Source organism: Delphinus delphis, chromosome 11, assembly GCF_949987515.2.
Source record: "Delphinus delphis chromosome 11, mDelDel1.2, whole genome shotgun sequence".
NCBI classification, from domain to species: Eukaryota; Metazoa; Chordata; class Mammalia; order Artiodactyla; family Delphinidae; genus Delphinus; species Delphinus delphis.
The window spans coordinates 95,350,488-95,378,439 of record NC_082693.1 but is presented as its reverse complement, the minus strand read 5'-3'; the positions used below and the strand labels follow the sequence as shown (position 1 = coordinate 95,378,439).

At 40.5% G+C, this 27,952-nt stretch overlaps 1 protein-coding gene across 1 annotated transcript; it reads right to left on the bottom strand.

Annotated features, from left to right (window-relative positions):
• WBP2NL (WBP2 N-terminal like) lies at positions 1 to 26,740 on the bottom strand. Its single transcript, XM_060023983.1, has 6 exons — positions 26,679 to 26,740; positions 14,508 to 14,616; positions 14,109 to 14,250; positions 13,849 to 13,941; positions 9,278 to 9,388; positions 1 to 263 (listed from the first exon to the last, which is right to left on the bottom strand). The coding sequence occupies exons 1-6, from the start codon at positions 26,738 to 26,740 to the stop codon at positions 1 to 3; spliced, it is 780 nt and encodes a 259-aa protein (XP_059879966.1).
• Positions 26,741 to 27,952: the final 1,212 nt, after the last annotated feature.

Here is a 27,952-nt window from a genome sequence, read left to right as displayed (position 1 = left end):
TTACTTCTTAGAAGGTGGTAAATGAGCCTGAGAAGATGAGGTAGATGGAAGAGAAGCCTCCGGCTGGGCTGCCACAGATTTGTGAGAGGCAGCTCTATTTCCAGCAGGTGGAGCTTCATATGCTGGAGGTGGGGCTTCATTTCCAGCTGGTGGGGCTCCATACCCTGCAGGCAGGGCTTCATATGTCACTGGTGGGGTTTCATATCCCGCAGGTGGGGCTCCATATCCTGGTGGTGGGGGTCTGTAGACCACAACTGGGTATGCTGAGAAGGAAAAATATCAGTTAGTCATTTGTTAGAGTAGACAAGGAATAAGTAAGAAGGAGATAGAAGATAAAAAATAATACTGGGGCTTCCCTGGTGGCGCACTGGTTAAGAATCCACCTGCGGGCTTCCCTGGTGGCGCAGTGGTTGAGAGTCCGCCTGCCGATGCAGGGGACATGGGTTCGTGCCCCAGTACGGGAAGATCCCACGTGCCGCAGAGCGGCTGGGCCCATGAGCCATGGCCTCTGAGCCTGCGCGTCCGGAGCCTGTGCTCCGCGGTGGGAGAGGCCACAACAGTGAGAGGCCCGCGTACTGAAAAAAAAGAATCCGCCTGCCAATGCAGGGGACACAGGTTCAAGCCCTGGTCCGGGAAGATCCCACATGCCGCGGAGCAACTAAGCCCGTGCGCCACAACTACTGAGCCTGTGCTCTAGAGCCTGTGAGCCACAACTACTGAGCCCACATGCCACAACTACTGAAGCCCATGCACCTAGGGCCTGTGCCCTGCAACAAGAGAAGCCACCGCAATGAGAAGCCCCTGCACTGCACGAAGAGTAGTCCCTGCTCGCTGCAACTAGAGAAAAGCCCTTGCGTGGCAATGAAGACTCAATGCAGCCAAAATAAATAAATAATTAAAATTAAAAAAAATAATAATAAGAATACTGAAGCAAACTGACACAGGAAGAGAATTCAGGCAGGCAGAACAATGCAGAAGCCATATTCTTCAGCCATCACCAGCTGAAGGCTTTATCATTTCTTGTTGTGGAAGAATTCAAATCAACATGAAAACAACCCTATAGTTATATCTCTACATTACTTATAGTTGTACCCAGATACATACTTAATAAAGTTTGTTTTGATGATAAAAAAGTAATAAATGCTCAATGAGGAATATGTATTTGGGAAATAGAGAAGAGATAAAATTTTAGAAGTCATCTATAATTCCATAATCAAATACAAAAACTTAATATTTTGGTGCACTTATTGGTAGGATCTCTGTTAATCTTTTTTATACGATCATGATTATAACAACCATACAATTTTTTAAAAATCTGGCTCTTTTTACTTGACATTATGAGAAAGTTCTTTATATTATTAATGTATTTCATAAATTAAAAGCTGGACTATATTTTATCATGCTGATAAGTGCTACTTATGATAAGTGCTCCCTGGTTGTTGGAGAGCATGTTGCTTCCAAATTTCCAATTAATATTATAATAAACATGAGTTTTATTTATTTCCTTGGCTACATTCCCTAAGTGATTTGACTGTGTCAGTGTGAATGGACTGTCAAGTTACTTTTCCATAATCCATATTTATGTTTAAGCTATGTAGAAAACACATTAAAAGAACTGTCTTAAAGATGCTCAAAGAACTAAAGGAAAATGTGGAGAAAGTCAAGAAAATTGTATATGAACAAAATAGAAGTATCAATAAAGAGATAGAAAACCTAACAAGAAAAGAAACAAACAAAAAATTCTGGAGCTGAAAAGTACAATAACTGAAATGAAAAATTCACTAGAGAATTTACATTCAGATTTGAATAGGCAAAAGAAAGAATCGGTAAACCTGACTACAGGACAATAAAAATTGTTGATACTGAGGAACAGAAAGAAAAAGACTGAAGAAAAGTGATCAGAGCCCAAGGGACCAGTGGGACACTACCAAGCAGACCAACATACACATTGTGGAAGTTCCAGAAAAAGAAGAGAGAGAGAAAGATGTAGAGAAAATATTTGAAGAAATAATGGCTGAAGACTTCTCAAATCTGATGAAAGACATGAATATAAACATCAAAGAAGCTCAATAAACTCCAAGTAAGATGAACTCAAAGAGATCCACACTGAGACACACTATAGTCAAACTTTCAAAAGCCAAAGATAAAGAGAGAATCTTGACAGCAGCAAGAGAGAAGTGAATAATCACATACAAGAGATCCTCAATAAGAAAGTCAGCAGATTTCTCACCAGAAACATTGGAGGCTAGAAATAAACTGTCCAACAAGAATCCTATATCTGGCCAAACTCCTGTGAGAGTGAGAAAGAAATTAAGATGTTTCCAGATAAACAAAAGCTGAGGGAGTTCATTACTACTAGACTTGCCCTGCAAGAAATGCTTAAGGGAGTCCTACAAGGTGAAATGAAAGGACACTAGAGAGTAATCTGAAACCATATGAAGAAATAAAGATTTCAATAAAGGTAAATCATTGAGCAATTATAAAAGCCAATATTATTATAACAATGGTTTGTAATTCCATTTTTGTTTTCTACATAACTAAAGAGACTAATGCATTTAAAAGAATTATTAGGTTATGTTTTGGGGGGCACAATGTATAAAGATGAATTTTGTGACATCAATTGAAAGGGGTGAAGACAGAGGGGCTGTAAAGGTACAGAGTATTTGTATGTTACTGAAGTTAAGACAGTAAAAATTCAAATTAGTGTTATAACTTTAGGATGCTAGATGTAACCCCCATGGTAGCCACACACACACACACACACACACAAACACACAGAACAGCTATGAAATATAAACAAAAGGAAATGAGAGTAGTGGGAGTCAAGATGGCCATGTGGGAAGACATGGAGTTAGTGTCCCCCCACAACTAGGGCACCTGCCAGCCTCTGGTGGGGGACTCTGATGCCCAAGGAGACAGGAGGAACCCCAAAGTGAACCAGTTGGTCATAGGGGGACTGAGGGGGGAGGAGAAGTGGAGGCCAGACAGGATCAGCGCCCCTGAGGCTGGGGAGATCAGGAGAAGCAGGTGGGAGGGACTCTCTGGGAAGAGCAGGAGAGGAGTGGAGGGTGATTGCCTGGCCCACTCAGGCCGGGGAGCCTGCTGAGCTCCCAGACCGGTACCCACCCCATCCAGGCCGCGTGGGTCCTGGGGGCATAGAAGGGAGGTCAGAGAGATCAGGAGTCAAAATCAACTAAACACAAAAGAAGACAGTAATGCAGGAAATGAGGGTCAAAAAAGCTATAACGCATACAGAAACCAAATAGTGAAATGACAGAAGTAAGGCCCCCATCATCAGTATTACTTTAAATGTAAGTGGATTAAATTCCCCAATCAAAAGACAGAGATTGGTAGAATGAATAAAAACTCATGATTCAACTGCATGCTGTGTGTATGAGACTTATTCTAGATACAAAGACATAAATAAATCAAAAGTAAAAGGTTGGAAAAAGATATTCCACGTAAATAGTAACCAAAAGAGAGCAAAAGTGGCTATACTAATATCTGACTAAATAGACTTTACATCAAAAAGATTATGAGATAAAGAAGGAAATTACATATTAATAAAATGTTCAGTACAGCAAAAGGATATAACAATTATAAACATTTACACACCTAATGACAGACCATCACATATATGAAGCAAAAACTGACAGAATTGAAGGAAGAAATAGACAGTACTACAATAATAGTTGTAGACTTCAATATCCTTCACTCACAATGATGGCTAGAACAACCAGACAGAAGATAAATAAGGAAATAGAGGACATAAAAAATACAACAAACCAACTGGATCTAACAGACAAATATATGACACTCTACCCAACAACAATAGAATACACATTCCTCTCAAGTATACATGGTACATTTTTCAGAATAGAACATATATTAGGCAACAAAGTAAGTCTGGATAGATTTTAAAAGATAGATGTCATACAAAGTAGCTTCTCTGACCACAAAGGGATGAATTTACAAATCAACAACAGAAGTAAAACTGGAAAAATTACAAATTTGTGGAAATTAAACACTGCACTCTTAAACCACAAATGGATCAAAGAAGAACTCACAAGGGAGGTTATAAAATACTTAGAGATGAATGAAAATGAAAACACAACATACCGGGACTTCCCTGGTGGTCCAGTGGCTAAGACTCGGTGCTCCCAATGCAGGGGACCCGGGTTTGATCCTTGGTCAGGGAATTAGATCCCACATGCCACAACTAAGAGTTTGCATGCCACAACTAAAAGATCCCACATGCCACAACCAAGACCCGCTGAAGCCAAATAAATAAATAAATTTTTTGAGCTTTTTTTTGTTTTTAATTATTATTATTATTTTTTTATTTTTATTTTTTGCAGTACGTGGGCCTCTCACTGTTGTGGCCTCTCCTGTTGCGGAGCACAGGCTCCGGACACGCAGGCCCAGCAGCCATGGCTCACAGGCCCAGCTGCTCCGTGGCATGTGGGATCTTCCCAGACCGGGGCACAAACCTGCATCCCCTGCATCGGCAGGCGGACTCTCAACCACTGCACCACCAGGGAAGCCCCTAATTTATTTTTTTATACAGCAGGTTCTTATTAGTTATCTATTTTATACATATTTGTGTATATATGTCAATCCCAATCTCCCAATTCATCCCACCACCACCCCACATAATAAATAAATATTTAAAACAAACAAACAAAAAACACCATATACCAAAGCTCAAAGAATGCAGCAAAAGCAACGCTAAGGGGGAAATTTACAGCTAAAAACACAGTAAAAAACAAAAAAGATCCTAAGTCAACAACCTAACTTAAAAACTTAAAGAACTAAGAAAAGAAGAACAAACTAAATCCAAAGCTAGCAGAAGGAAGGAAATAATAACAATTAGAACATAGATAAATGAAAAAGAGAATAGAAAAACAATAGAGAAAATCAGTGCAGCCAAAAGCTGGTTCTTTGAAAAGATCAACAAAATTGAGAAACCTTTGGCTAGACTGACCAAGAAAAAAAGGGAAGATTCAAATTATTAAAATTAGAAATGGAAGTGGGTACATTACTACTGATTCTACAGAGATAAGAAGGATTATAATACGCTACTATGAACAACTGTATGTTAGCAAATTGGATAGCCTAGAAGAAATGGATAAATTCCTAGAAGCCTAAAACCGATAACACTAAATCATGAAGGAATAGAAAATCTGTATAGACCTAGTAAGGAGACTGAATCAATAATTTAAAAAATCTTCCAACAAAGAAAACACCTGGACCTGATTGTTTCACTGCTGAATTCTACTAAACACATAAAGAACTAATACCAATCCTTCTCAAACTTTTCCAAAAAATTGAAGATGAGGGAACACTTCCTAACTCATTTTATTACCTATTGTGAATAATGCTTCTATGAACATGGTGTACAAATGTCTCTTAGACCCTGCTTTCTATTCTTTTGGTATATACCCAGAAGTGGAATTGCTGGGTCATTAAAAATGTTTTTAGGAACCTCCATACTATTTTTCACAGTGGCTGTCCCATTTTATATTCCCACCAACAGTACATAAGCATTCCAATTTCTCCACATACTTGCCAACATTTGTTGTTTACTGTTTTTTTTTTTTTTGATAGCAGCCATCCTAATGGGCAAGAAATGAAAACTTATGTTCTCACAAAAACCTGTACCAAAACCTGCAACCAACCCAGATATACTTGAGCTGCTGAATGGTTAAACAAACTGTTGTACATCTATACCATGAACTATTACTCAGCAAAAAGAAGGAACAAATTATTGATACATGCAACAACCTGGGTGAATCTTGAGGAATAATGCTGAGTGAAAAAAGTCTATCCCAAAAGCTTACATACTACATGATTCCATTTATATAACAATCTTGAAATGTCAAAATTATAGAAATGGAGAACAGATTAGTGGTTGCCATGCGTTAAAGAGGAGGGGGAGGAAGGGAAGTAGGTGTAGCTATAAAAAGACAAACAGAAGTGATCCTTGTGGTAATGTAAATGTTCTGCATTTTTATTGTATCCATGTCAATACCCTGGTTGTGATATTATACTATAGTTCTGCAAAATGTTACCAGTGGGAGAAACTAGGTAAAAGGTATAAAGAATATCTCAGTATTATTTCCAAAAACGTATGGGAATCTACAATTATCTCAAAATAAAAAGTTTAATTAAAAAACCATAATTATAGCAATAAACAATCCAAAAAGGAAATTAAGAAAACAATTACATTTACGATAGCATCCAAAAGAATAAAATACCTAGGAATAAATGTAACCAAGGAGGTAAAAGACTTGTGTTTTGGGACTTCTCTGGTGGTGCATTGAGAAGACTCCACGCTCCCAATGCAGGAGGCCCAGCTTCGATCCCTGGTCAGGGAACTAGATCCCACATGCGTACCGCAACTAAGAGTTCGCATGCCACAACTAAGGATCCTGCATGCTGCAACTAACACCCAGTGCAACCAAATAAATAAATAAATATTTTTTGAAAAAGACTTGTGCATTGAAAACTACAAAACATTACTGAGATAAATTAAAGAAGACCTACATAAATAAAAAGAGTTCCTATGTTCATGGGTTAGAAGACAATATTAAATTAAGATAGCAATTCCCCCAAAACTGATCTACAAATTAAATGCAATCCTTATCAAAATTCTAATGGTCTTTTTGCAGAAATGTAAAAGCTGATTCTCAAATTCATATGGAGCTATAAGGGACCATGGATGGCCAAAACAATATTGAAAAAGAAATACAAAATAGGAGGACTCACACTTCCCTATTTTGAAACTTACTACAAAGTTACAGTAATCAAAACAATGTGGTACTGGCATAGGATAGACTCATATACCAATGGGAATAGAACTGAGAGTCCAGAAATAAACCTAAACATCTATTACCAATTGATTTTCAACAAGGGTGCCAAGACCACCCAGTGGGGAAAGAATAGTGTCTTCAACAAATGATTCCTGGACAACTGGATAAGCACATGCAAAAGAACAGAGCTGGACCCTAACCTTACTCCATATACAAAAATTAACTCATAGAGACTTCCCTGGTGGTCCAGTGGTTAAGACTCCATGCTCCCAATGCAGGGGGCCCGGGTTCGATCCCTGGTCAGGGAATTAGATCCTGCATGCCGCAACTAAAAGATCTTGCATGCCGCAATGAAGATCTTGCATGCAGCAACAAAGATCCCATGTGCCACAACTAAGACCTGGTGCAGCCAAATAAATAAATATTCTTTAAAATTAAAAAAAAATAACTCGTAATGAATCAATAACTGAAATATAAGAGCCAAAATTATAAAACTCTTAGATAAAACATAGGGGTAGATCTTCATGACATTGGACTTGGCAATGGATTCTTAATTTGATACCAAAAGCACAACTAACAAGAGAAAAAAATAGATAAATTCATCAAAAATTAAAACTTTTGTGCATCAAAGGATATTCTCAAGAACGTAAAAGATGACCTACAGAATGGGCAACATATTTGCAAGTCCCATATCTGATAAGGATATCCAGAATATATAAAGAACTCTTACAACTCAAACAATGAAAAGACAAACTACCCAAGTTAAAAATGGGCAAGGACTGGAATAGATATATCTCCAAAGAAGATATGCAAATGGCCAAGAAGCACATGAAAAGATGTTCAACGTCATTTATCATCAAGGAAATGCAAATTAAAATTATAATGAGATATCTCCTCACAATCACTAGGATGGCTTTAATATAAACAACAAGCAAAAAAAAGTTAAGTAACAAGCATTGGCAAGGATGTGGAGAAATAGGAACTTGTACATTGCTGGTGAGAATACAAAATAGTGCAGTTGCTGTGGAAAATAGTTTGGTGGTTCCTCAAATAAGTTAAACATTAAATTACCATATGACCCAATAATTCCAAATGTAGGTATATACCCAAGAGAAATGAAAACTTATGTCCACCTGGAAACCTATATACAAATGTTTGTAGGAGCTATTATTCATAATAACCAAAAGGTGGAAACAAGCCAAATGTTCATCAGTGGATGAATGGATAACAAACTATGATACATGCAATGGAATATTAGTCAGTCACAAAAAATGAATAAAGTACTGATAATGCTACAACTTGGATGAACCTTGAAAATATTATGCTAAGTGAGATAAGCCAAACACAAAGGTCACATGTTGCTTGACTCCTTTTATGTGATATACACAGAATACGCAAAGCAGATTAGAGGAAACCAAGAGATGTGGGGAGGGGACAATGGGGAATGATTACTTAGTGGGTATGGAGTATTCTTATGGAGTGATGAAAAAGTTTTGTTTTGTTTTTTTGGCCTCGCCACGCAGCATGCGGGATCTTAGTTCCCCGACCAGGGATCAAACCTGCGTCCCCTGCAGTGGAAGCGTGGTCTTAACCACTGGACTGCCAGGGAAGTCCTGAAAAACTTTTGAAACTAGAGAGAGCTGGCGGTTGCACAACATTGTGAATACGCTAAATACCACTGAATTGTACATTTTAAAATGGTTAATTGTACGTTATGTGAATTTCAACTCAAAAACGTTTTTATAAAACTTTAGCAACACTTACTTTTAGATCTTGAATATTAGATTTTAGTAACCCTTAAAAACTAAGGTAACTATTAAGACTATAGATAACTATCCTTCAGCTGTATACAAAACTAAATAAGCCGATGGACATGTACGTCATGCTCCAAGGAGAACCCAAGAGACAGCCTGCATTTGGGGGTCTGTTGGTAACCTGTTAGGAGACTTTTTGTGGTCCACCAACAGACTGTGGACCGTAGTTGAGAATCACTGATCTATGTGTCCTGGGAACATGACTCAGCAGCTATGGACAGGCACGACTGTTAAAGGAAAGTGTACAGGGCATAAAGCCGAGGACTGGAGTCCTCGGTGAGGTTGAAGGGCATGGCACAAGCATGATGGCTATGCTTGTGTGAAAGGGGAAGGGGGAAGTTGGCAAGAGCACATGTTTCTGCTCAGGCTGTAAGCAGGAAGTGGCTGTTCCCACTGATGGGAGTTGCCCAGGTATGCTCCATATTTGTACATTATAGTTAAAAGTAAACCTGAAATGGAAGCCTGTCATTTACTGACTTGCCACTGAGTTTTAGTCTGGAAATGAAGTCATGGACTCAACCATTTTCCAGCCCCCCAAACCTCTGCTGCTTCTTCTGCAGCAGAATTGGAGGCAAGGTAGCAGTGAATAGATCTTTGAGCCCCTGGCGTACCTTTCCACCTCCCAGGAAGAACCTCCATGCCATATCTTACCTGGACAAGGCGTCTGTTGGGTGCACATCATGCCCCCTGGTGCAGTAATTATATAGGGTCCTGAAGTGCCGAACCAGTAATTTACACTTCCAAGTGGAATTCCTCTGGCAGCTGAGAAGACAAGTTTGGCAAAATAGGGACTCTTTAATTCTTTTAAGTCAGATGTACAGCAGCTAGCAACCAAATAATTAACAGAGTATTAACCATCACCTTACATGTGTGTCCAACAATGTCCCCAGGATACAAGATTAAAAATATACATTGCCCTTGTCCTCAACTGTATGCTTCTTGAAGGCAGTGATTGTGTATATTTGCCTGTGCTTATTGAAGGCCTAGCATAACACCCACCATGATAGGTATTCAGAAAAAATTTCCAAGTGAGAATTCTATCAAGTTGGCAAGTCCATTAAAGGCCAATGTAATGGCAGTACTAAAGAAAGCACTTCTGTTTGTCTCCCTCTGCCTCTCTCTTAAAAGGACACTTTTGATGGTATTTGAGGTCCACTTGAATAATCCAGAGTAATCCCCGCATCTCAAGATCCTTAATTATATCTGAGAAGGCTTTTTTTTTTTTTTTTTTTTACAAACAAGGTAACATTCACAGATTCTGAGGATTAGGACACAGATTATATCTTTGGGAGCCATTATCAGCCTGCCACACTAATTTCTGGCCTATGGCATATGACCAGAAGTAATGTACACTGCTTCCAGGCCTGACCCATGAAAACTTCCCAGGTGAGATCTTTACTCTCTTCCCCTCTCTGCTCGCTACCCAAAGAGGTCTTGGAAGCCATGTGTTAACGATGGCAGAGACTCTATTACCCTGGGTCCCTGAAGGGCTATGTGGAACAGAGCCCCCTTTCACCCCTGCTGATTGGCCTTTATATAAGCAGTAATATCCATTATCTTAAGCCATTGATAATTTGGGGTTTATCTGTTTCAATAGCTAGCATTATCTTAACTAATTCACTCTGAATCTACAGTTGTCATCCTTCCCTGTTACCCTCCCTTTCAATATTCTATTAGTATCCCCTTTCAGAATAAGTCATTATTTTATTCACTTACATGTTTGCTTATTTCTTATATGACTCTCACTAGACTGTAAGTTTAACAAAAGCAGGGACTATGTACTTATGTCTCGTTCACTGTTGTGTTCCCAATTGTCGCTCCTAGTGTTTGGCACACAATAGGTACTCAATACATGTTTGCTAAAAACTTAAATCAAAGAGCCCTGACAAAGCAACTCTGCTGAGGCGAAAGGAATCTTTCCTGGTCATATAATCAGCTCATGATGCATGATGGGTGTTTAATTCCAAAGGCCTCAAGGAAGCCCATTCACAAGACCTGACTCTTGCCAGGGGAGTAGGCATAGGCTTCCACACCTAAACCATGACATAATCAGACCCAGAGCAGTTTCAGACATTGGGCCAAGTTCATATAAGTTGCCTAAATCCTTTCCAAGTGGCTGTGCAATGGCTGAGACACTGACCTACCTTTGCAGGCCAAGAAGCAGAACTTAATGAGAGCACGAAGAGAATCCCCTGAAGTTGCCTGACCCTTATCTCATAATCCTAAAAATAAGCCCCCTCAGTACTGTGAGGCCAAAAATAAGAGTGAATTCAAGACCCAGAATGCAATTGTCCCGAGTTCCCCAGACATCTGTAGCAAAGGGGAACTGGATTTCCAAGTGTCCCCTGACCCGGATTCTTCATAGCTACACTCCCTCTGTCTGTAGGACACTCTGTTATCCAATGTCAGGCTTCCAGATGCTGTCTGCCCTCTGGACCATGAAGAGCTGCCAGTTGGGTACAGCTTGTGAACTCCTTGGCCTTTATATATTTGCACTGTATTTTTAACAGTAACTGCAACAAATTTTCTTACTCCTCAATTTTCTCTAACATCGTTCTTCATCACCCCTCTTCTCCAGCAGTTCACTGAAATCTCTTGATAATTCTGCCAAAAACCTCAAATTTCCTCATGCAATGCACATTTTTCAGTCTTCATTTTACCAAACATCTCTCCAGCAGCTGACAGATGACTACCCAGTAATGCTTGAACCTTTCTCCTCCCTTGACTTCCAGGATAATGAACTCACTTGATTCTTCTCTCACCTCTCAGTCAGCCCCTTCTCAATCTCCATTGAAGGTCACCCCTCCCTACCTATCCTTTAAATGTTGAGGACCCTTGGCATACCATCCTTAATTCACTGAATGAGCCCATCATTCACATGGCTTCAGAGATGACCGATGTGCTGAGGATTTCCAAATCAGTGTCTTGATACAGTGCATCTTTGGAGCTCCAAGCTGCATGTCTACTGCCTCTAGCAGCTTGTGTACCTCACACTTAATATGGTGCAGGGGTTAAGAGTGTAGGCTCAAAAGGACACAACATCTTTTATACAGTATTCCTGCCAAAATACATGACCTGAATATAATCATGAGGAAACAGACAAACACAAATTAAGGGATATTCTACGAAACAATAAGGCTGTATTCTTTTTAAAATGTCAGGGTCATGAAAGACAAAAAGAAAGGCTGAGCGCAGACTAAAGGAGACCAAAGAAATAGGACAACTGAATTCAATATGTGATCTGGGATTAGATCCTGGATTGGAAAAAAAAAATGCTATTAGAATTAGGAATAGTAATGGTCAATCATTTGAACTTGAATAATCAATAGTATTGTTTCAATGTTAAATTTTCTGATTTGATAAGCACACTGAGGTTAGATGAGAGAATGCCCTTGTTCTTAGGAGATACACACTGAAATATTTAGAAATGAAGGAAATGATCTTTGTGACTTACTCCCAAATAGTTCAAACAAAAGCAGGAAAAAAAAAGAATAACATAAAGCAAACGTGGGGACTTCTCTGCTGGCGCAGTGGTTAAGAATCCGCCTGCCAACGCAGGGGACACGGGTTCGAGCCCTGGTCTGGGAATATCCCACATGCCGCGGAGCAACTAAGCCCACGCGCCACAACTACTGAGCCCGCGCACCTAGAGCCCGTGTTCTGCAACAAGAGAAGCCACCGCAATGAGAAGCCCGTGCACCACAATGAAGTGTAGCCCCCACTCACCGCAACTAGAGAAAGCCTGCGTGCAGCACTGAAGACCCAACACAGCCAAAAATAAATAAACAAATTTATTATTTTTAAAAAAGCAAATGTAGGAAAATGTTAATAATGGGTTAATCTAGATGAAGGTCCATGTGAGTTCACTGTAATATTCTTAAAACTTTCTATAGATCTTATTTTTTTTCAAAATGAAAAGTTTAAAGAGAGAGAGTATGTTTAAGGTTCAAATTCCAGCTCCACCACTTGCTAACTGTATAGCCTTGAGAAATTATATAACCATCACTGACTCAGTTTCCCTAGCTATACATTGGGGATAATGATAGAACCTACATCATAAGTTTTTGTGAGGATTAAATAAATTAACACATGTAAAGGCCTTGGAACACTGCCCAGTATATGATAAGCATTCAATAAGTGTTAGCTAGTATTAATTACTATGTCTAAAGTTGAACTCAATTCCTCTCCAATTTAGACTATCGCTTATACTCATTTTTTTTTTTTTTTCGGCCATGTGTCTAGCAGGATCTTAGCTCCCTGACTAGGGATGGAACCCGGGCCAATCCCCAACCACTGAAAGCATCGAGTCCTAACCACTGGACTGCCAGGGAATTCCCTAGACTATCTCTTATACACTTGACTATGGTCTATAGCATCATGATCCAGTCAGTCTTCTAAGGTAGAAAATTCACTACATTCGTCTGTGTGTCCCCAGAACTTTGCCCATGCCTCTATTACAGCACATGCCATAAGACAGGATAATGTATCTGCATATGTCTATCTCTACTGGACTGTGTTTGTCTCAACTAGACTGGAGTTGGGAGTGGAGAAGGCAAGGGAGAAAGGGGAAGAGCATTCCAGACAGAGCAAATAGCATGAAGGCTCAGAGGTGGGAGGGCAAGGCACAAAGAAACCCAGTTGGATTGGAGTACAAAAGGTGAGAGAATGAGGGATATAAAGTGAGGCTAGATTGAATTAAAATATAACATAAAAAGATTATTTGTATCCTCCGGTACATCCATTAGATCAGTGCTGCAGGGCTTGATGGTACCTCTTCCCATGCTTTAGTCCCATGGAAGATGGGAATTAAACCTAAGAGAAGCAAAGGCAAAGTCAGAAAGGAGAGAAGACAAAAAGCCATGCCAGAGGAAGAAGAGCCAAGGCCACGCTACCGAAAACAAGACTACTCAGTGATACATGAGACCGGCACTTAAATGGACAAAAGACTATCAGGTATAATTAGCTGTTCAGGTGTCTGACGGTAAGCTCCCATTAGACTGCAAACTCCTTCAGGACAGGGAGGGACTAAATCCTGTGTTCCTAGCACGTAGTATGTTACTTGGCACATAGTCAGTAGGCTCAGGAAATGCCCGCTGAATACATGTGCAAATATCAACCGCCTGACCACAGAGGCCGGAAGTCTTCACTAGCTAACAGTCTTACTTCAATTACACAGGCCCCCAAACCCCAAAGTGCTTGATAATTTTATAAGCATCGCTCACCAGCAGAGGCAGCTTTCATCAGCAGCTGGGCAAATTCAATGGCACCTCCTTTTCTGAAGGATAATTTAAAAATAGCCTGTCCTTCCCAGCCACCTGGAGGAAGAAACGGCACACACTCACTAAGAGGCTGGCATGCTGTAACAGAAGGACTGCCACAAACAATAAGAGAAGCACTACCCAATGAAGCAGGGGCCACGTCTGAATCTTAAACCTTCTGGAAGCTTTTGAGAAAAAATACACTTCTGAGGGGGGACACTTACCATCCGGAGCTGCCTGAATGGTTCCTTTAATGTAGTTGGGGGCAAAGATTGGTTGTTGAATGGTGCAATTACTCATCAGACCAAATGGCATCATAAAAGAAAGCATGGGGTCATTGACTAAGTGTGAAGTCACGAAGATCACCTAAGAGAGAAAAGAAACTTTGGAAAAGGAATGCAATTTATCCATGGATTGAGACATATAAGAGCAATTCTGAAGTTAAGGCTGCTTTGGCATTCTGGCCTAATTGAGAAGCATGACTAATTTTCTTCCATCACACTTCAACATGGAAAATCTCAAAGGAGAAATGGTTTAAAATACTTTGAAAGTCAATGTTTAACCTCTCTCCATTTTAAGGAAAAATGTGGAGTTAATCAGATCAAAGTAGAAGTAGAAATTACCCGGTATGAAGTGAGAAACAATGTTCCTCTTTTTGTACCATTAAAGAGATCATATCCCACTGGTTGCTGTAGGAAGGAGAGGTCCACATCCTGACTCTGCTTCAAGACACTGCAGAAAAGACAGGGCAGACAGCACACAATTTAGAATCTATATAAAATTATACAAACAGAGCTCGTAGCATAGTTTCTAGCCTGGAGGGAGATTTTAATAAAAGTTACTTGCTGCTGCTACTGCTACTACTATTTTATTAAAATAGAAAGGAATTTAAATGATCTTATTCTCTGACAATTCACACTTATTCTTCTTCTTTATCATTGGGTTCTTTTTTTAAAAAAAATTAGTTCCCCCACTCTTTTATTAATTAATTTATTATTTTTGGCTGCGTTGGGTCTTAGTTGTGGCACTCGTTATCTTTCATTGTGGCTCACAGGCTCTTCACTGCGGCACGAGGGCTCTCTAGTTGAGGCTCATGGACTTAGTTGCCCCACAGCATGTGGGATCTTAGTTCCCCAACCAGGGATCGAACCCACCTTCACCTTCATTGGAAGGCGGATTCTTTACCGCTGGACCACCAGGGAAGTCCCATTGGGTTCTTCTTTCTTATCAAACCTAATTCTATTCTTAATGTATATTCATTAATTCTTCTACTTCTTGTGCAGTTGGTATAAAGCACTCTGTTAACGGAAATGTTTCTTGGACTCTGGTAAAGAACGTTAGGCACACGCAGAGTGCTCCCGAACGCTCTGACATGTTCCCTCTGTCTGTCATGTTCTCCCTGCACTCCTAACCTGAAAAACTTGGGCTCATCCTATTCTTACTCATAGAATCCTACTGGGTTTTTTCCCTTTCTTAGCAATTTGTATATATAAATTATAAATATATAAGTGGGTGCTACTAAATATTGAAAGAATGAGTGAATGAAAACATGAATATAGGTAATAATGCAAGAAATATATGACATACATCACATAAATGGAACAAAAATATCATGGCAGTTTGGTGGAAGGAGAGATTAGCTCTTGGTTGAAGTAATTAGGAATGACTTTACAGAAAGGTTGACATTTGAGCTGATTCTTTTTTTTTTAGGCCATGCCATGCAGCATGCAGGATCTTAGCTTCCCAACCAGGGATCCCCTGCATTGGGAGTGCAGAGTCTTAACCACTGGACCACCAGGGAAGTCCCATTGAGCCAATTCTTAAGAGATGAATAGTGTTTCAGTAGGCAGAAGTGAGGGTAGGGGAAAATCCTGATGGGGAGCAAACAGCATTAATGGAGGTATGCAGTGGAAAGAAAACTGCGTACTTGGGAGCAGCCTACCTATGTGGATTCATCAAAACAGCATGGAAGTGAGACCGGGAGGAATAGTGAGATAAAGCTGGAATCATGCTGGGACTAGAGCTTGGAGACATCATTCAATAGGCAAGGCAGAACTGTGACTTACAGCTGTCTCAGCAGGGAAGTCACATGATCAAGGAAGTGGTAGTATGTCAGAGGGATCCATTTAAGAGTTCCTAAAAATGTTGCGATATGAGGTAATAAGAACTGGAACTAGGATGGTGGTGTATGGATAAAAAGGGCTTTTTAAGAGACTATGAAAAAATAGGATGTCAGCAAAAATGGTGGAATAAGGAACTCTAAAGGTCAGCCTAGAACTCTAGAATCTAATCAAAAGTTTATAGCAACTAAGGGAATGTTTAATCAAGAAAAAAATAGTTGAATGTCAATAAGGGAGTTCTGTGCACTTTAACTTACCCTAGTACTATCCTCCACTCCCCAGTTTGGCAACAGCCTTGACAACCACCACCCATATTCTCAGTATAGGTGCCCACTCCTGGGCGGAGGAGAACAGACCTTATTGTGGTTTGACCTGTCCAGTGGCTTCCTGGAGGACTAGTTCTAAGGGCATGTGCCTAACTCAGAACTCTCTTAGGACTTAGGCAGCTACCTAGGGCACATCTGTCAAAAACATTTCAAGGCAAATGTGTTAGAGCTGCTATCTGGGGCAAAGAACGACATTTTGGGCAAACAATAAAAAAACTGAAAAGTGAGGAAGGAAAGACTGGGAAATGAGATACTTTGAGGAATAAAGGCTTTGAAAACCTCTGACATGTTCATGGGAATCTAGAAAGCACCACACATACATTTTCAGGGCTGAGTTCATGCTCAGAAGAAACCTGAGAAGGCCCCAAAACTGTTACCTCTGGTTGACAGTGGCTCTGCTCTGCTCAAGCAGGCAGTGAAAGCTAAGACAGAGTTTTAAACTGCCTAGCTGAGTGATAAAGACAGGCTCCAACTCACACACACACACACACAGGCCATCTGCAAAGGCTGGGATTTTGTTGTTGTTGTTCCAAACATACAAGTAAACTGTCAAATCACTAGCTAGCCTCTAAATTAACATAAAAGAGGCCACACATGTCATTAGCCACACATAACAAAGAATATAGACTTTACAAAATTAGTTCAGGGGGCTTCCCTGGTAACGCAGTGGTTGAGAGTCCGCCTGCCGATGCAAGGGACACGGGTTCGTGCCCCAGTCCGGGAAGATCCCACATGCCGTGGAGCGGCTGGGGCCATGAGCCATGGCCGCTGAGCCTGCGCATCCGGAGCCTGTGCTCCACAACAGGAGAGGCCACAACAGTGAGAGGCCCGCGTACCACAAAAAAAAAAAAAAAATTAGTTCAGAAAAATCACTAAACAATAACTACAATATGCAGCAACAACACCCTGTGGAAGAGGGAGAGTCTGATTTCCAGAGTTGCCACATTATAATTTTTAAAAATGTCCAGTTTTCAACAAAAGAAAAACATGAGGCATGCAAAGAAACAAGAAAGTATGGGACTTCCCTAGTGGTGCAGTGGTTAAGAATCTGCCTGCCAATGCAAGGGACGCGGGTTAGAGCCCTGGTCCGGGAAGATCCTACATGCCACAGAGCAACTAAGCCCGTGCGCCACAACTACTGAGCAGACACTCTAGAGCCCACGAGCCACAACTACTGAAGCCCGTGAGCCACAACTACTGAAGCCCACGTGCCTAGAGCCCATGCTCCGCAACAAGAGAAGCCACTGCAATGAGAAGCCTGCACACTGCAACGAAGAGTAGCCCCTGCTCTCCTCAACTAGAGAAAGCCAGCACACAGCAATGAAGACCCAAAGCAGCCATAAATAAATAAATAAATTTATTTATTTTAAAAAATTAATTGAAACTGCCCCTTAGGAAGCCAAGAAATTAGATTCACTAGACAAAGACTCTAAATAAACTATTTAAAATATATTCAAAAATTAAAAGAAACAACGACTTAATAACCTAAGGAAAAGGATGAAAACAATGTCTCATCATGTAGAGAATACAAAAATAAAAAGATAGAAATTATAAAAAGGAACCAAACAGAAATTCTGGAGTTGAAGACTATAATAACTGATATAAAAAGTTCAGTAGTGGGGGACTTAATGGCATATTTCAGCAGGCAGAAGAATCAGTTAACTTGAAGATAGGTCAATTGAGATGAATAGTTACTACCTGAGTAACAGAAAGAAAAAAGAATGAAGAAAAAGGAACAGAGTCTAACAGACCTGTGGAACACAATCAAACATATCAACGTATGTATTATGCGACTGGCAGAAGGAGAGGAGAGGAAAAAAGGGGGAATAAAGAATTTTTGAACAAATAATGTCCACAATTTTCCCAAATTTAATGAAATACATGAATCTACACATCCAAGCTCAACAAACTCCAAGTAGGATAAACTCAAAGAGATCCACACTGAGACACATTGCAATCAAACTGCTGAAAGCCAAATACAGAGAATCTTGAAAGCAGCAAGAGAAGAAAATTATCATGCACAAGGAATCCTCAATAAGACAAACAGCTAACTTCTCACCAGAAAATATGGAGGTAATGGGATGAAATATTCAAAGTGCTAAAAGGAAAAAAAAATTGTCAACCAAGAATTCTAAATCTGGCCAAACTATCCTTCAAAAATTAAGGAAAAATTAAAACATTACCAAGTGAACAAAAACTGACAGAGTTTATCACTACTAGATCTGAAATATAAGAAATGTTAAAGGAAGTCCTTCTGCCTGAAATAAAAAGACACTGGACAGTAAATGAAATCAACACAAAGAAATAAAAAACACTGGGAAAGATAATTACATAGGTAAATTAAAAATCAATATTAATGAATTTTGGGTTTGTTCATTTCATTTCATCCTATATGATTTAAAACACAATTGCATAAAACAATAATTATAAATCTATAATGATGAGCACACAATGTATAAAGATGTAATTTGTGACAATCACAATATAAGAGGGCAGAGATATGTAGGAGTAAAGTTTTTGCATATAATTAAAACTAAGTTGGTATTAATTTGAACTAGATTGTTATAAATTAAGATGTTAAACATAATCTGTGGGGCAACCACAAAGAAGATAAGTAAAATACATGCAGCAAAGGAAATGAAGAGAGATAAAGATGGTATACTAAGAAATATCTGTTAAACACAAAAAAGCACTCATGGAGGAATTGAGGAACAAAAATGATATAAGAAATATAGAAAACAAATAGCAAAAGAGCAGAAGTTAAATTCTTCCTTATCAATAATTACATTAAATTAAATGGATTAAAGTCTCCAATTAAAAGGCAGAGAATGGTAGAATATATTTTTTTTAAAACATATTACTGCTATAGACTGTCTACAAAAACTCACTTGAGATCTAAAGACACAAATAGGTTGAAAGTAAAAGGATGGAAAAAGATACTCCATGAAACAGTAACCAAAAGAGAGCTGCAGTGGCTATACTAATATCAGAAAAACATAGACTTATTTATCTCTTGTAAAAATAAAATACAGTGTGTGTGAAAAAAAATTATTACAAGACAAAGAGGAATCTTCTATAATACTAAAAGGGTTAATCATCAAAAAGATACAACAATGATAAGCATGGATACATCTAACAAAATTCAACCAGACCTAACATATAAGGACACTCCCCCCACAAAGGTAGAATACACATTCTTCTCAAGTGCACATGGAACAGTCTCTAGGATAGACCATATGTTGGGCCACAAAACAAGTCTCATGAAATTTATGAAGACTGCAATCATACAAAATATCTTTTATGACTACAATGGAATGAAATTAGAAAACAATAACTGAAGGATATCTGACAAAGTAACAAATATATGGAAATTAAACATCACATTCTTCTTCTTCTTTTTTTTTTTTTTGCAGTACGCGGGCCTCTCACTGTTGTGGCCTCTCCCGTTGCAGAGCACAGGCTCTGGACGCGCAGGCTCAGCAGCCATAGCTCACAGGCCCAGCCGCTCCGTGGCATGTGGGATCTTCCTGGACCAGGGCACGAACCCGTGTACCCTGCATCAGCAGGCGGACTCTCAACCATGAGCCACCAGGGAAGCCCTAAGCATCATATTCTTAAACAACCAATGGGTCAAAGAAGAAATCATAAGTGAAATTAGAAAATACTTCGATCTAAATGAAAGCAAAAGCATACATACCAAAATTATTTAGATGCAGCAAAAGCAGTGCTTAAGAGTGAAATTTATAGCTTTTAATGCCTACATTTTTTAAAAGAGAGATTTCATATTAATAATCTAACTTTCCACCTTAGGGAACTAGAAAAACAAAAGCAAATGAAACCCAAAGTTAGCAGTAGGGAGGAAATAATAAAGATTACAATGGAGATAAATGAAATAAAGAATAGAAAAATAGAATCAGTGAAACCAAAGTTACTTCATTGTGAAGATCAACAAAATGTACCAATCTTTAGCTAAACTGACCAAGGAAAAAAGAAAATTCAAATTACTAAAACTATGGATGAAAGTGGGGATGTTGGGCTTCCCTGGTAGCGCAGTGGTTAAGAATCCACCTGCCAGGGCTTCCCTGGTGGCGCAGTGGTTGAGAGTCCGCCTGCCGATGCAGGCGACACGGGTTTGTGCCCCAGTCCAGGAGGATCCCGCATGCCGCAGAGTGGCTGGGCCCGTGGGCCATGGCCGCTGGGCCTGCGCATCCGGAGCCTGTGCTCCACAATGGGAGAGGCCACAACAGTGAGAGGCCCGCGTACCGCAAAAAAAAAAAAAAGAAAAGAAAAGAATCCACCTGCCAATGCAGGGGACATGGGTTCAAGCCCTGGTCCAGGAAGATCCCACATGCCGCAGAGCAACTAAGCCTGTGCGCCACAACTACTGAGCCTGCAAGCCACACTACTGAAGCCCACTTGCCTAGAGCCCGTGCTCTTCCACAAGAGAAGCCACTGCAATGAGAAGCCTGCGCACCTCAACAAAGAGCAGCCCCCACTCGCTGCAACTAGAGAAAGCCTGCGTGCAGCAACAAAGACCCAATACAGCCAAATATAAATAAATAAATAAATAAATAAATAACATTTTAAAAAAAGCAAGAAAGTGGGGATGTTATCGCAGACCTTACAGAGATTTAAAATAAGATTATAAGAGAATATATGAACAATTGTATGGCAACAAATTAGATAACATAGATAAAATGGGTAAATTCCTAGAAAAAAACTACTGAAATTGACTAAAGGAAGAAAATTCCTTTAGACCTATAACAGGTAGAGATTGAATCAGTAGTCAAAAAACTTCCAATAAGAAAAAACAGAAAAATACTCATGTAAAAAATCCTCAAAAATATACTAGTAAACTGAATATAACAACACATTAAGAGGATTATACACCATGACCAACTGGGATTTATCCCTGGAATGCAAAGTTTAAGATACGAAAGTCAATCAATAACATAAAAATAGACTACCTTATGATCCAGCAATCCCACTTCTGGGTATATATCCAAAGGAAATGAAAATAGGATAGCAAACAAGTATCAGTACTCCCATGTTCATTGAAGCATTATTCATAATAGCCAAGATATGGAAACCATGTAAGTGTCCATCAATGAATGAACAGATAAAGAAGATGTGAGATAGATAGATATGTATGGACAGAGAGAGAGAGAGAGAGAGAGCCACACAGAGAAAGACAATACTGCATGGAATCACATATATGTGGAATCTTTAAAAAGTCAAACTCAAAGAAACAGAGAAGTAGGGTGTTGCCAGAGGCAAGGGGCCAGGGTGGGGGGCTGTGGAGAGAATAGGGACAGGTTAGGAAAAGGATCAAACTTAATATAAATTTTTTTTAAAATAGAGATTTTTTTAAGAAAATCAATCAATGTAATATACCACATTGACAAAATGACGGACAAAAAACCACATGATCATCTCAATTGATGCAGAAAAAGCATTTGACAAAATTTTACACTCTTTCATGATAAACACACTCAACAAACTAGGAATCATAGGAAACTACCCCAAAATAATAAAAGCCATTTATGAAAAGCCCACAGCTAACATCATACTCAATGGTGAGAGATGAAAGCATTTCTTCTAAGATCTGGAAAAAGGTAAGGATGCCCACTCTCACCACTTCTATGGTAAAATGATCTTCAACAAGGGTGCCATGACCACTCAATGGGGAAAGAACAGTCTCTTCAACAAATGATGTTGGAAAAACTAGATATCCACATGCAAAAGAATGAAGTTGGACCTTTAACTTACACCATCTTAAAAATTCGACTCAAAATGGATTAAAGAACCAAACATAATCTCTAACACTACAAAATTTCTGGAAGAAAACATAGGTGGAAATTTTCATGACACTGGGCTTGGCAACAATTTCTTGCATATGACACCAAAAGCACAGGCAACAAAAGCAAAAATAGACAAATGGGACTATGTCAAACTTGAAAACTTTTGTGCATCAAAGGACACAATCAACAGAGTGAAATGTCAACCTATAGAATGGGGGAAAATATTTGCAAACCATAAGAGGTTAATATCCAGAATATGTAAAGAACTCCTACAACTCAACAACACCAAAAAAAACCAAACCGATTTAAAAATGGACTAAGGACTTAAATAAACATTTCTCCAAGGATGATATATAAATGGCTTAAAAATATGAAAAGATGTTCAACTTTATTAATCATCAGAGGAATGCAAATCAAAACCATGAATGAGATAGCACCTCACACCTATTAGGATGGCTACTATTGAAAAAAGAAAAGTGTTGCCTAGGATGTCGATAAATTGGAACTCCTGTGCACTCTTGGTGGGCTTGTAAAATGGTGCGACAACTATGGAACAGTATGGAGTCTCCTCAAAAATTAAAAATAGAACTACTCCATAATCCAGCAATCCCACTTCTGGGTATATATCGAAAAGAATTGAAAGCAGGGTCTCAAAGAGATATTTGCACACTCACGTTCATAGCAGCACTATTCATAATAGCCAAGAGGTGGAAGCAACATAAAAGTCTATCAATGAATGAATGGAGAAACGAAATGTGTTATATGAGTAAAACGGAATATTATTCAGCCTTAAAAAGGAAGGAAATCTTGTCACATGTTACAACATGGGTGAATCTTGAGGACATTATGCTAAGTGAAATAACCCAGACAAAGACAAATACTATATGATCTCACCTACATGTGGAATCTAAAAAAAAAATTCAAATTCACAGAAGCAGAGAGTAGAACAGTGGTTATTGGGGGCTGATGGGATGGGGGAAGTGGAGAGATGTTAAGCAAGGTTACAAAATTTACAGTTAAGTAGGATGAATAAGTCTAGAGATCGAATATATAGGCATGAAGACTATATTGTACTTAATAATACTATATTGAACACTGGAAATACGCTAAGAGAGTAAAAAAATGATCATTATGTGAGATGACACGTTAATTAACTTGACTGTAGGAACCATTTCACTATGTATATTACATCAAATCACCATGTTGTATACTTAAATATATACAATTTTTATGTTTTTAGTGGCTAAGATGGTAAATTTTGTTATGTGCTTTTTACCACACAAAAAATGAACAACTTTGGGATTTCCCCGGTGGTGCAGTGGTTAAGAATCTGCCTGCCAATGCAGGGGACACGAGTTCGATCCCTGGTCCAAGAACATCCCACATGCCGTGGAGCAACTAAGCCCATGGGCCACAACTACTGAGCCCACGTGCCACAACTACTGAAGCCTGCACACATAGAGCCCGTGCTCTGCAACAAGAGAAGCCACCGCAATGAGAAGGCTGAACACTGCAACGAAGAGTAGCCCCTGCTCGCCACAACCAGAGAAAGCCCGTGAGCAGAAACAAAGACCCAACACAGCCAAAAATAAATAAATAAATACATAAATAAATATATTTATTAAAAAATTAACAATTTAGCAAAAAAATGGAGAACATTTATGAACCAAGAAAATTTACCAAATACATATAGTCAATAACCATAAGACAAAAATAATTTCACTAGCAATTAAGCTTTAAAAAAAGATATCAGTATTCAGATTCCATGATCAGACTGAGAGAGCTATCAAAGATTAACACAGGGTGTTGGCATTGGGCACTCAAAGTATTAAAAGGAATGTAATTTGATATAATTCTGTAGGGTAATTTTGCAATAAATATATTTCTGTGTATAAATATATTAAATATAAAAGATTTTTAATATTTTGACAAGATCTTTCATATTAAAAAGAGATTTTTAAAATATTTTTTTAAAAGTCTGTGTCCTCTGCTCCCACAATTCCACTTTCAGGAATATATCTGAAAGAAACATTCTGACAGGTGGGCAAAGATAAATCTTTAAAAAGTTCACTGCAGCAATGTTTATAGCAAGGACAAATTAAAATCAGACTATCTGGGACTTCCCTGGTGGCGCACTGGTTAAGAATCCGCCTGCCAATGCAGGGGACACGGGTTCCAGCCCTGGTCTAGAAGATCCCACATGCTGTGGAACAACCAAGCCCATGCACCACAACTACTGAACCTGCATTCTACAGCCTGCGAGCCACAACTACTGAGCTTGCGTGCCACAACTACTGAAGCCCGCATGCCTAGAGCCCATGCTCCACAATAAGAGAAACCATCGCAATGAGAAGCCTGCGCACTGCAACGAAGAGTAGCCCCCACTCGCCGCAACTAGAGAAAGCCTGTGCGCAGCAACGAAGACCCAATGCAGACAAAAAAAAAAAAGAAAGAATATATCCTCCTTTTTTAAAAAAAAAAAAATCAGACTATCCCAGATATGGGCTGGAGCAAATATGTATGCATACTGGAGTACAAGACATTGAAAATAATGATGTAGGTACCGACACTGGAAAGCATCCCCAATACATTGGTAAAGGAGAAAAACAAGTTACAAAGCAGTCTGACAGGGGAAGGTGTGTATATTTCCACAGGGGAAAGTACAGAAGGATACATACCAAAATGTAAAAAGCACTGGATGTAGGAATTTGGGGTAATTTAAAATTTTTCCCAAGTTTTCTACATGGTTTTACCTGCACACATTTTTGAATATGGATTTAAAAAAAAACAAAACTCAATGTCTTCCCTTTTTACCAGTAGACTCTGGCCCGCACATTTATGACTTTTCAGCTGGGATCAGAAAAAAATCTCCACACAACACAGCCAAGCTGTGATGAATTTCTCAACTGTGTATTGTGAATAGTCCAGAGAAGTCAAAATATAACCAATCTTCTCCCTCTCAAGCTATTTCTTTAAAGTGTTTTTTATCCAGGAAGCCAGAGCACCTACAGAGACTTCTTTGCTGAGAAGAAAGAAGAGAAGCAGTCCTTTTCCTTTTAGAGGGGCAGCCAGAGTAGAGAAGTGAATGCATAGTGCCTAAGTTCAGAGCTCTCCCACATGCACTGGCCATGTGATTTTAAGCAAATTACTTCTCTTTCAGTTTTCCCACCTGTGAAACGAGGAAACTAGTACTGATCCTTATTGCAGATAGAGCAGTTATAACTATAAAGCCCTTGCACAGTGCTCGGCTATGGTTAACTATTCAAGAGCACACAAGGGACCCCACAAAGGTAATCAAAGGACCATAAAATCAGTATATGTTACAATTTTTTAAAACCATGCGTCATTCCCTGCCTCCAGCACACAAACAGAAAAGCAGACAGACAGACTCGTAGCCTGAATGAGAAGACACCCGAACACCAGATTAGAAGTGGCTTCAAGGCACAGAGCCACAGGCACACAGGTCAGCGTTCTCTAGGCCAGTGTGCACGCGGTCAGAATGGTGGGCAATCATCTCCTACTACAAAACTGAACAAACAGCAGCGGTCCTTCAGGGGCAAGGGAGAACCTACCGCCTTGACGGCGCGTATAAATCTGTCAAGAAAATATTCTGGGGAAGGAAGCATAGAAAAAAGATCTGGACATCAGCGTGTGGTACTGACTTAAATGGTCTTCCTGACAGATGCATTCAAAGAGACCTAGGTGTGCTCTGCCTCACCTGAGCACAGCCCTGGGCTTCAGAGTCTCACTGCTAGGCGAGCGCAAAGGAAAACGAGGGCAAACCGGAGCAGAGAGGAGCACCTTTAAGAAGTGCCGGGGGCTGGAGCAGGCCTCTGGAAAAATGGGGGCGGGGGATGAAGGAGGGGAGCGGGGCAGAGTCGAGGTGTTAGGTGGGGAGGTGAAAATGGGCGGCTCCGGGCTGAGCCTGACAGAGGCGAGAGAAGAGGGGCGAGCGGTGGTCACCGCTAGCACCACACAGAGCGATCGGTGCGAACCCCAAGGCCGCCATGGGAGGCAAGAGAGCGTCATTCTTCCTAGACGCGTCTTCTTCCGGTCCTGATCTTTAGAAAAAAGTAAGACTAGTCATCTCCTTGGTTGGGGCGAAGACGAGAGAGGGCTTTTCGAAGTTCTGAGAGTGAGGAGAGGCCCCTGACAGTTCGGGATCCTTCCAGAAAGATTCCAAAGACACTCATGCCTCTTCTACCTCCCAGAAGCCTGGCACCTTGTTCCCGTCACTCTACAAAGGTAGCGCACTAACAGCAGCCGAAAGCGACCCGGAGGGTCGGTGCGACTCCCCACTCTCACCACTGCACTTCCACCTTTCTTCTGAGGCAGCACGCGCCCTTCACACGTGCAACGGCCCCCGCTGCCGCCTTCCCATTCCGAACACCCGTGAGGCAGCAAGCGCCCTAGCGTCGGGGCGGAGCCACGCCCGCTGCGCACGCGGAAAAGGCGGGAAAGTCTGATGCGCTGAGAGTTTGCGAGCCGCCAGTTCCCCGTGCATCTGCTGCCTCCTCTGACAGCTCCGCAGGCTTCCTTTCACGCACCTTTCGCCGAAGGGGATGAGGGCCCAGCGACGGTTCTCGGTGTGGCTCCGGTTCACTGCCATCCTGCCCTAGGGCCGCTCCTGCCGCCCCTCAGATGGGAAGGGGCGGGGCCTGCGCCAAGCTGTTGGGTGGGGCTCTGAAGGGGAGGGCGGAGATTATGGCGTAAGGGACTGAGGCGGCTGGTCACGTGAGGGGCCTTGGTCAGAGGACCAGACGGAGTCAAGGTCGAGACAGCCCTGATGGGGAAGGGGGAGGGTCCAGGGAGTTGACTCCACCTCCGGAGCGCAGAGGAGTGAGTGATGAGTGGCCTCCTCGACGGTGATTCGCCGTCTTGGCCCCTATGTGGCTGCCCCGCTGCCCACGGGTATGAACTTGAATTGGTCCTGTTGGGAATCAAAATTAAAAGTGGAATTTTCCTACGCCCTCCCTGGCCTGAGTCAGGAAGCTGTTGCCCTTTGGAGAAAGGGTCCAGAACGATTCCTCACCTCTCCTAAGGCGAGCAGAACTTTCTTCCACCAAAGAAAGCCTGGGATCAGAGCCGATTTCTTGTGAGGCAGCATCCAGGAAAGGGTGCGTTGCTGGGTCAGGAAATCAAAGGGGGAATTTCGACCCTGTGTGAGTCTGTTCCAGCTCCAAGATGGAGAAAGCCTTTTGTCTCTGTGGTACGCATCATACCTGCCCTGCCTCCTCCAAAGGGTGACTGTGAAGATCAGGTGGGATACGTTATACCAGAATTGCTTTTAAAACTAAAATGTTGTATGTATTCTTATTTCCTTTAAACTTCACCAATAGCACCAGAGGGCTTCAAACAGAAGGATGTTAACATCTTCTGGACCACCTACCATATTTCATCAAATTTAAGATGTTGTCAGTTGTAAAATGCACTATTTTAAAGTGTAACTTGAAGGAAAAAAAGTTGCCAAATAAACGGACATCTGTTGTAAGATGTATGCTGATTTCAGAAATATATGTATTTTTTTTAAATCTTTTTTTTTAGGATGCACCAAGCATAATGCAAGATCTTCCCATGACCAGGGATCGAACCCGTGTCCCCTGCATTGGGAATGTGGAGTCTTAACCACTGGACCACCAGATATATATATACTTTTAAAGCACGACTACAATAGGAATGGCGTGAAGCAGGGGAACAAGCACTGAGGTCTAGGCCCTGTTCTGCCTTGGTAACTAAGTGTACAACCTTGGGCAAGACGGTTATGCTTTCTAGACTTGTTTCCATATCTGTTTGAAGGAAGAACGAGAAGAACTCTTAGGTT